This window comes from Cynocephalus volans, chromosome 7 (assembly GCF_027409185.1).
Source record: "Cynocephalus volans isolate mCynVol1 chromosome 7, mCynVol1.pri, whole genome shotgun sequence".
Taxonomy (NCBI): domain Eukaryota; kingdom Metazoa; phylum Chordata; class Mammalia; order Dermoptera; family Cynocephalidae; genus Cynocephalus; species Cynocephalus volans.
Genome location: NC_084466.1, coordinates 67,482,169 through 67,493,105, shown reverse-complemented (window position 1 = coordinate 67,493,105; position 10,937 = coordinate 67,482,169). Strand labels below are relative to the sequence as shown.

Genomic DNA, 10,937 nt, shown 5'->3' with positions numbered 1-10,937 from the left:
TGCCACCTTTTTTCCTGTCCCTGCTTACTTACCTCCTCTCGACCAAATTAAAGGAGGACTGGGGAAAAGACACTCTCTTCTCTGAAATCTTGTTCCACTTAATGGGCTTTCAAAGGGATGTCTATTCCATAACAGAAATAAGGCAGACTAGACAACAGTTCTAAGATAAGTTTACTTCTTTGTTTTCATCTGAATTATAAGCAAGGTGAGAAAAGTATTTTTATTCAGTAAGAGATGAGGCATCTTTATCTTATGTGAGCAGATAGGACAGCATCAACATTCAGCTGATTATAATGGCTGAGCGATTGTTTCATCTGTTGTCAAATTAGTCTTACTACGCTTAAAATTCTGTAAGCAAGTTAACTGGCTTAGTTGTACAGTTGACATGATACTATGGAACAACGTAACACTTAGCTGCCAGTAAAGGTGGCTTTCCCATTTCCTACTCTTACTGTGTGTTGGTTTTTTTTTTTTTTTTTTTAATCTACATCTTTGATTGCACTACCACCTAACACTTCTGCAGTTTATCATCTTTAATGAAAAATTTACAAAAACAAAGGAGAAAAGGGAAGGCTGAAATCTCCAAACATCCTAAAAATGTAAACTTACAATAAGAAAATGCCAGTTTTTGTTTAGATTTACATTTTGGTGATAAAGGAATCAACCCTCCATAGAAATATTTGAAATCCACTTCATCCATATTTTCAACCCACCTTTCCTTTTTCAAAAAATGTTTGTCATAAAAAAAGTTGCTCTGCAAGAGTAATCTTTATTGCATGCTTGATGAACAATCACTATTATACTACCTACCTCCATAATACAACATCAGACCATGTGGTCTCTCGCTTCCTATTTTTATTACAGCACAAACACAAACAGTATTAAAGAGAGGATGCTTATTTCAAAGCACTCTTTAAAAAGGGAAGAGGGCTCAGGACTGTTCTACTAAATTTCACTTTCATCTTATGCTACCTAATTTGAACAACACATATAGGATGTTATTTTTGAAAGGAATACTCTTAGAGGAAAATATCTGACTGAAATCTTGACCAAATCTGAATTAGTACTGTTTTCTTAACAATTTCTAAGAAAAGATGGAGAACTGCATACAGATTTTATAACAGTTTATATTTGCACACAAATTCTGCCACATTGTTCAGCACCACCAAAGTAAAATTTTTGATTCTTTCATTGAAAATGAAAAACACATCTGTCACCTGTTCCCAATAAAATAATGATTGTTCTATAAAATCAGCTGATTTAGTCAGATAGGAACTGAAGTTTGAAAGACGGTCTTTCCAAGTTGCCAATTCACCAAATAAAGACCATTCTAGAAATACAGTAGGACCAAAGAAAATGATAAGGCCAAAAAGAAGGACTATCACAAATAACTGATAAAAGCTCCAGGGAATCTTGCTAATGAATGTGCTAGTGTCTTGAGGCAAAGAAAGTTTATCCACATCTACTAGTTTTATGTCCTCCCACTGACTGGTATCAAAGTTCTTCATTAAAGGACTCGTGGGCAAATTAGAGGGTGGTAAGGGAGTTTCCTTGATTACTTTGATTTTCTCCCTGAATTCCTGCATCTGTTGCAGAAATATGATGGGTTCTGACACGTCTTTGAAAGCCTCAGCAATGTTAAAGGCCATTCGTTGTTCCTGTAAGATGGTGTTTAGTTTGTTAATCTCTGGGTCATAGGCTTGCATAACTGCAAGTTTCATGGTCTCAAAGTCAGACAAGATTTCATTCTTCTTTTGATCCAACGTGTGTTGTAACTTCTCAAAAAATTCCTTCACTTTGTCTGAATCTTTAGTCAGTAACTGTAGGGATTTCCTCTTACTAGTTTCCAAGGTATCCAGGCGAGAAAGAGCATCTCCCCGACGCCAGGTCTCAAAGCTCTGGAAGAGAGACTCAAAGGCAACCCTTTCTTGAGCATAGGCATCTTCAATAGAACAGAAGACATGCTTGGTGTGGTCACCACGAGTAGCACAGATCCCACAAATCAGCTGCATATCAGTCAGGCAGAAAATGTTGAGAGGCTGCCCCAAGTGTCCTTTGCACACTGGCATTTTGGGAGAGATCTTGATCTTGTTATACTTTTCCACAATACCCTTCAGGGAGTAATTAACCTGCAGGCTGTTAACTCCAGTAGCTGAAGTTTCCTTACGGCATGTGGGGCACTTGAATGGAGATGGTCTCCACAATGAATTCCGCACATTCCCCTCTAAGATGCCTTCTAAGCATTTTTTGCAGAAGTTGTGCGAGCAAGGCAAAACTCGAGGATCATCAAACAGACTGCAACAAATTGGGCACGTGAGATCTTCTTCAAGCAGCTCCATCACATCCTATCACAGAGAAAAATATTTTATTTTAATCCAGTAATCCCCTCCACTAGGACTATGTAATAATTAAAAGAAGGTGTCTTCACATTAAAATGATCTTTCACTGAAATAACCAGCCAAACAAAGGAAATTAGTGAGAAATTTGGGAAGGGAATGCACACCAAAGCAGGTTTAATCCCCTGGGACTAGAACACACTATTAGTAGGGCACCCTATACACAAGGCCTTTGTGTGGGCTTTCCAATAACAGTCTTTGGCTGAGACAGAGTGAGGACTAGGACAACTGCAAGTTGAGCCAGCCAGGACCCAACTGATTGTTTTAAAACAGAGAGCTGACTACCAGCTATCAGAAACAAAGCTACTCAGTGTCTGTAATAGAATGAGCTCTTTACTCTGGGCCCACAAATATAAAATGGTATGCTATTTAAAAGAAAGAAGCACAGAAATATAAATCCAAGCATTTACTCTCATGCAGACTTTTATTAGGAATTAGCATATTCTATTTCAAAGGCAAGATTACAGTTATTAAAATAATAGGTAAAAGCACTAGATGAGACAGTTGCAATTCATTTTTCCCTAGAGAATTAAATGAATTTTTTGTTGTTCTTAAACCACCAGAACAGAAATCAAAGCCATCTTATATAATATAGGGCATCATTTCTCAAAATGTGGACAGAAACCTGGGTGTCCCTCTTTCAGAGCATTTCATAATAATACTAGGCTGTTATTTGCTTTTTGCACCATGTTGACATTTGCACTGCCATTGTAAAAGCAATAGTGGGTAAACACTACTGGAGCCTTAGCAGGAATCAAGCAAGGCAGTAAGCAGCACCAAACTGTACCACTAGTCATTGTATTCTTCACCACCAGACACTTGAAGTGGGGTGGGGTAGCCAAGTTTCATTTAAGAATGTTCTTAATGAAGCAGTAAAAATTATTCATTTTATTAAATCTTGATCCTATGTACATCTTTTTAATATTTTGTGTGATAAAATAGGAAGTACACACAAAGCACTTCTGCATACCAGCAGATGTTGTCTGGAGGAAAAGCACTTATATATGATTGAGTTGCAAGCTGAACAGCTGCTTTTTTCATGGAATATCATCTTTACTTGAAAGAACAAATGACAAACTACAGCTATTCAGACTTAGGTATCTGACAGACATTTTCTTGAAAATGAACAAAATGAGCTTGTTACTTCAAAAACAAATGACTATTCCTTGCCAATAAAAAAGCTGGGTTTTTACGTGTAAATTAGAATTTTGGAAAATATGTCTGCCACTTGTGAGCTTGACAGCTTACCATTAATTAAAGACTTTTCTGATAAGATAGGTGGCAATATTAATGAATGTGAGGGGTTTTGGGGGATGTGGGAGAGTACCATATAATGAAACATCAATATTTAGAAATCTGCATAACACAGTGAAAAATGTTTTCAAGTCACTAAAGTATGACATTATAAATCATGAATGGATAAAAGATCCATGTGAAGTACAAGAAAAAACAATAGGTTCATAAATATGATTTCAGATGCCATACTGCAACAAAGAAGCACATGGGTTTTGGTATAGTATCAAGGAAAATCCACAGTTATCTGAAATGGCTATTAAAATATTCCTTCCTTTACCAACTGCGTATCTGTTTAAGGCCAGATTTTTCTTTGTGTATTTTAACTAAAATTTGTTGCAACACATTGAATGTAGACTCCAGCTGCCTTCTATTAAATAGCCATTCATTAAAGTCATCTATAAACATATAAAGCAATGCCAGTCTTCTCACAATTTTATTTTAGAAAATAATTATTTTTCCTAAGTTCTTTGTTAACATATAATGGGTGTATCATTGTTTTAAATAAATTAATTTTTTGAATTCTGCTTTAACTTCTAATATAGTAAATATCTATAGACAGTACATACAGAAACAAAAGCTCTTGGGATCCTCAGTTTTTAAGAGTGTTGTAAAGGTAAATATTTGAAATTCCTGATTTAGAGTATACCACTTATCAATGCAAGTTTATTATTTTAAAATGTACATTCATCCCTAAAGTTTTAAAACCAAAAATAGTGCTAAATATTTCTTCATTCAGTTTACTCAGGGATACACAGATACATATCACATTATCACCAAAGTAATAAATAAAATAGGATCTAATAATCTGTATGCCATCTTACAATAAAAAACAAGTAATTTTTTTAACAGTAATTTCAACAGTCATATAATATATATGTAGAATTAAAGCAAAGATTATTCTGTCTCAAATTTAGTGTCATATGGCAAAAATGTGCAATTAGCTGATTTTTCTGAAAAACCTTTGTGATATCAGAAATCATATAACCTTTGAAAAGCATTGGGAAGAGAGTGGTTATAAAGCTTGAGGTTATGATCCTCCCACCCTAGTCCTGGCTCCATACTTTATCACCTCCACTACTCCATCATCTTTCACCTAAGAATTCTACAGCAAGGCCAGATTTTTGAGTAGGCAGCAGAAACAGGAAAGTAGTGGGGGCAGCACTCAATGAAGTAAACCTAATTTACTCATTCTTGCAAGGTTAATATTTCCAGAGGAATCCTATCCAAGCATACTAAATAAGCAGGAGGAAAACAAAGGACACAGCAAGTGATTGGTTGGGATGAGGAGGAGAGAAAGGGCACCCAAGGCAAAAAGAAACTTAGAAGAAAACTGAGAAGGATACTGCAATAGGGACCAAGAAGAATTTTAAGGCAATCAAATATGATCAAAAGTGAAAAGGAAAATGCCACAGACAGGAAACTTAGAAATAATAAAGTCATCCCAAAGCCATAAGCAACTTACAAGTCTTAAAATGAATGAGAGAGAAAAAATACTGCTCAGAAAGTCTGTTTCAAATTGCATCAAATGACAAAAGATCCATTTCTTCTTACATTTGTAGTGATATAGCTTACAAATTTTGGTTTAAAATTTAAAGATTCTTATTTTCACTTTAAAAGCTAAACACTATTTTCTTTTCTTCCCTTAGTTTAATTCTCTTCTTTATACTCAAAACCTTCTCGAGGACAAAACTATGTGACCACTACAGCTGACTCTACTACCTTTTAAAGAAAACTGAGATATGTTAACATGATCCAAGGAACCATGGCAGGCTTCTTTGTTGCTTCAAAAGTTTTAAAGGAAAATACATAATAAAGGTTTTAGTCTCATAAATGACGGGTACTCTTCACAGAAAAGGAACTTATAGACACTTTTCTTAAAGTGTGGTAAACACATAAAATCTGAAGAAATCAACAGGGCTTACATGAACTAAAGCACACATGCCCTCCATCTCTTTTTTTTGGCTAATTTTTTTCCAATATAGAAGTCAAGAAACTTAATGTAACCAAAATTATTGTTCGCTGTCCAAATTTGAATTTAACCAATGTCAAATTAAATATATAAAAGCAAACAAGTTTTCCAAGATTCATTTCTTCCTTTGAATGTGTTTCTGAATATCAAAAAGTTTAGTTTTCAAGCACAAAAATCTACTTTCCTTCCAATTAAAAATTTCCCAAGTGTTTCACACCAGCAATTAAAATAGCTGAATATACACTAGTTGTCTACTGCCTCTCTGGAAAAAAGTCAACCTCATTTTCCTGCCATATTTATACTTTGTAACATACTTTTTAAATTACAAATTAAATTTTAATTTAATTTAGTAAAATTCACTCTTTTCTGCGGACAGTTCTACTTTTGATAAATGCATAGCTGCATAACACCACCACAGATTTTCAATAAATTATCAAGCCATTCACACTCAAGGAAAACTACAAAATGTGTTTTATCAATCCTACCTTGAGTAGGTATATAGCAACAACAGACTCTACAAATGAGGTCTATAGCACAACCACTAAAATATTAAAAATGGAAAAAGCCCATACTTAAAGAGAAAAGGAATCATAAAATAGAAGTAATAGCTAATATGTACCAGACTTCTCCTTAGAATTCCTTTATTTTTAAATGATCAACCCAAAACGATTATGGTATAAAAGGTGCTTATTCACTTATTCTTAAATAAGTTAGCTTTCTACTTATAAAATCTATTAGTAAAAGAAACTCTCCTATTAAGTCTTTAAATTCCATTGGCTGTTAACAATATAAAGTTGTTCAAAATGTTACTCATAATTTTCCAATTCCCATTAGGGAACAAATAGAAAAGCCAAGACATTATGCTTTGTATCTTAAGGATTTAATCCAAATTTCCATCCTGCTTTAAGGCACCTTTGAATTCAGGAATTTCAAAACAGTACCTCAATACCTATCAGGTAACTAGACAGCAAACACTGAAACTGTCATTTCACAAACACAAATTATGCTAAGCCCTACCAAACTGAGCCACGAATCTTATCTTGAAACAGTGCTTAAAATAAAACAGCTCACTTTTTTAAAAAATCACTTTCTCTTAGCACACTAATCCATCTTATTTTCAAATAGTATGCCATAGTTTATTTTAGTATGAGATCCACTAATAAACACTTTCTTGAAACTAAGGGTCTAGTTAACAACTATTGGATCTAGGTAGAAGATGCAAGGATATTTATTGTAGTTTTCATCTGAATTTTTTCTAGATGTGAGAATCTTCATACTAAAAAGTCAGGGAAAAAACTAAAGAGGGGCCTTTGACAAACCACTTAGTAAACATATTACAGTTTCTCTCATTTGTACAACTGTTTTGAAAAACATAATAACATTAAAATTATTTACAAAGTTGTTTTAAATACTCTATATCAATGTGTTATTACACTTCCTTCTGGCTTTTAGAGACCGTTCCATGATTTCTTATGTGATCAAAACAGGACAAGATTTCAGATATAATCTCAAAACAGGAACATGAAAATTAACATATTGTATATAGTGTCTAAAATAGCTTATCTAATTGTTATGTGGCACTTGCAAACAATATGTTACTTATGTGTCCACAAAACAGAATAAGTAACTTACCTTTTCTGGCATTATCCTAGAATGAGTAATAGTTAAAATTTCCTCTAAGATATTTCTAGTAGGGTTCTTGACAGGTAGCACAAAATAGATTTTGTACAGAAAGAAGGTCCACCAGCTTGGAAAGCTCATCTACTTAGAAAGTTCACAAAGGGCAAGTTGGACTGAGGCAACATTCCCAAAATTATAAAAACCAGGTCATTACCTTATTAGTTAAGACCACTCTGACTCTTTCCTGTTTTCTTTTAACTTGTTTTCCCGTACTGTTTCAATGAGTACAATATTTTGATGTCTTCCTAGTCTTTATTTCCCACCCTTCTCTTTATTTATCTTCCTTTCCCTTTTTCGTTTTCCTGTGTCACTTGATAATCACCCAAGATATTACTCTAATTCTTGTAAATCTACAGCATTAAGTCAATGGGATTTTAGGCTAACAGCTAGATTGGATATTCCTGACCCATTTATGCATGACTACTGAGAAATCTAGGTGGACTCCAAATGGTGCTGAATCTCATTCTCCCCCATCCAGATAAAATCAATTTGAATAAAATGTGTCTGAATTTGAGGGAAACATACATATATACTAAATTATTCCTAGTCTGGTACCAACCAGACACAGACATTTATCTTAACCTGTTAAGAGTTCTAATTAAATTAAGTCAGAATTACTGATTTCAGAAAAGGTTTTATGAGCCAGAAATGTCTGGATTCTCTTCTCCCCAATAAATCTAAATGGGTTTAAGTGAAGGTAGCAAACTTTTATTCCTAAAACAAATTGTCGTCTTTTACATCCATTCACTTGGCAAACATTGACCTACTGAGTTATTACCCCCAATGGGTTGGTATCATTTAAAAGTTTCCATCATCTAACTTTGTATTCCAGCTTTCAGAAATTACTGTCAAAGTCGAGCACTCAGTAGATACGTTTATCTAGATAAGTGAGATTTACTCAGTATCTAATATTGTGCCAAGTAGAAACAGGCATTATGAGATGACTACTGGAAATGTAATTGGGATGAAGAAAGTTCCTTTTGCTCAGTATAGAATTATATGCACATCTTATTCTAAGTAAACCTGATCTACAGAATATATGAAGTAGAAATCTAATTACGCTTGACCAAAAGCAGTTTTAGGTTGGCTATATTATATATGCTATGTTGGCACTGCTTTGCTCATGTTCAATATTGCAAACATGTAGGAGGAAAAAGGAAGAGTTCTTCTCGGAGTTTTAAATTGGGAGCCAGGGTATTGCCAAGTAGGATATACTTGTGGTGCTTATGCGACAAGGAGAAACCTGTAATGTAAACAAACTATCAGCAAAAATTTTCAGTTCAGCTATTCCTTAGAAATGTATCTACAACAGAAATGAATTTAAAATAGAGTTCATGTTATGGGAATTTGCTTTACAGGAGACTTGACTGGGATGTAAATATTCTGTATGTTAAAAGACACCTATATTTGGTTAACTGTTATTAGAGTGGGCATAACATTCTATTTTTCTAGTACCATTCTAGTACCTAGATTCCCAAGCCAAGTAATAACAATGGCAGTGTTTTTCATGAATAACAAAAATGGGTAATCCAGTGATCTAAAGATATTTTAAAAGATGCAATATAAACCAAAAGGCAATTCCCTACCCTAAATTCAGAAATGTAGAGCATTTACAAAGATATTGTTATTCTAAAAGGTATGATAAATGTCTTATAAAAAGGAAATATATCCTAGAAATCTGCAGTAAAACACTGAGTCTATAGTTAACAATACTGTACTGTACACTTAAAAATGTATTAAGAAGGCAGATCTCATGTTAAATGATAATACCACAATTTTAAAAAGAAAAGATAAAGTTGACACCATACTGAAATTGAAGAGGTTACATGCAATTAGCTTTTGTGTTTTCTTAAATTATATAAGTGTTTTGTGTTTATTATAGAAAATTCAGAAAATATAGGGGAAGAGTCACCCATAATCACATCAGCAAGGTATAACCAATACTATTATTTTGTATATTTCCTCCAGTTTTGTGTCTGTGTGTGTGCACGTATGTGCTTGTGTACACATATATTTTAATAAAACTGGTAGCATGGTACAATCTTGTATCTACTTTTTTCACTTATTTTATCACATGCATTTCATCTATCGTTAAATAGTCTTCAAAAACATGATAGTCAATCTTACAGATATGCTTTCTTATTGCTTGTTTGGTTTCTTTGGTATTACAAACATTTAAAACACCTTGTAGAAAAGTCTTGGTCCACAGTTGTGATTATTTCCTTAAACAATTCCTTTAATTTTATTGCTGGGGCAAAGAGTAAGAACATTTTAAGGCTCTTGAAAAGACTACCAAGTTTTCCTCTATAAAGGGGTATATACTTTATGAATGCTAACCAATGATTTATTAGAGTGCCCTATCTCTCCATGCAATACCTGACCTTACAACAGAACCATACTTTTATGCAGCTTAGTAAAAAAACAAGAACAACACACTTGTTACCATACCTACCCAAGTTTAAAATATAAAATAGTTTAAAGTAGTTAACATTAGTATGTATCTGTGTATTACCAATATATATAGGGAATAGATGATAATAAAAATTACGGGGTAGGAATAAAATATAAATACAGGGCTTAAAAGTATGTTAGAGATCATCTAGCTAAACATCTAACATTATAAGTGAAAAACAGTCCCCTCCCCGCAAATGGAGACTCCTGAATTGTAGACAGTAAGCAAGGCACAGAACCTGAGTTTTACAATTCTTAGACCGTAGCATTATCCAGAAAGTGAGTCGAGAACTTAATATCCTCATGTATAAAATGAAGATGTTTAATCATGGGCTCAAAAATACCTTCCAAAATTCTATCACTTTTACAAATTAAGTTGTAAGAGGCTCTCCTTACAAAAAGTGAAGGGGAAAGAGCACAGAACCTGCTTCCGAATACCTAGATTCAAGCACCAGTTTTACTCTTCATAAAAGGATTTTTATAGTACCTACTTCATAATGTTGGAAAGATTAAGTAATGTGTAAGAATCTTACAAACTGCTAAATTATATAAATGTAAGGTGGTTTGTGAAATACTGTGTAAACTAACTATATGTTATGTTAGAGCATAGTGTATTAACCTAGAAAAAGTCCTAAAAGGAAGTTGCACTCTCTTGAACTATGATTTCAAGGCAAGAAAGCAAACGTTACATAGGCTAGTAGGTACAAAACACTTTCATGAAAATGGGCATATCTGAACAAAAGCTGTGGCAGAAGTAGAGCCAGGTAACCTATTATAAATATATAGAACGAAAAGAACACCTGATGTTATGAAAGGACTTACCAGGGAGGTTTAATAATAAGTAAGCTGGTGAAAAAAAAAAGGGCGGCGGGGGGATTGGGGAGAGGTAGAGGAGAGCCTGAAGAAATGTATCTTCTCTTTGAGCAAGTTAATCAACAACTCCATCAAGTTCTACTAGAGGGAATGCCTATGTAAACTTTAGCTTTTAAAAAGCCTGCTATATACAGGTCTCTAGAGTCATAAAAAACTCACACCCTGTTCTACAAGCCCTAGCAGCTTGACAATTCACCGGGCATCGGAGAAAGGGAAAAACACCTGTAAAAAAAAAAAAAAAAGAAAGAAAGAAAGAAAGAAAAAGAAATGCT

At 33.9% G+C, this 10,937-nt stretch overlaps 1 protein-coding gene and 1 long non-coding RNA gene across 11 annotated transcripts in view; one reads left to right on the top strand and one right to left on the bottom strand.

Moving 5' to 3' along the window:
• The window catches only part of LOC134381856 (uncharacterized), a 115,147-nt gene that overhangs the window by 103,145 nt on the left and 1,065 nt on the right, over positions 1 to 10,937 (top strand). For 3 of the 4 annotated variants that reach the window (XR_010024028.1, XR_010024027.1, XR_010024025.1), the window contains one exon: positions 5,339 to 5,712. The exons of the other annotated variant lie outside the window; for it this stretch is intronic. This is a non-coding gene — a long non-coding RNA (uncharacterized LOC134381856). Of the gene's footprint in view, positions 1 to 5,338; positions 5,713 to 10,937 lie in introns of those variants that run through there. 4 annotated transcript variants of the gene reach the window in all.
• The window catches only part of TRIM13 (tripartite motif containing 13), a 52,601-nt gene continuing 42,110 nt past the window's right edge, over positions 447 to 10,937 (bottom strand). For all 7 annotated transcript variants that reach the window (XM_063101662.1, XM_063101660.1, XM_063101661.1 and 4 more), the window contains one exon: positions 447 to 2,345. In XM_063101662.1, the coding sequence (XP_062957732.1) occupies positions 1,116 to 2,339 (1,224 nt within the window). In that variant the 5' untranslated portion in view covers positions 2,340 to 2,345 and the 3' untranslated portion in view covers positions 447 to 1,115. The remainder of the gene's footprint in view (positions 2,346 to 10,937) is intronic.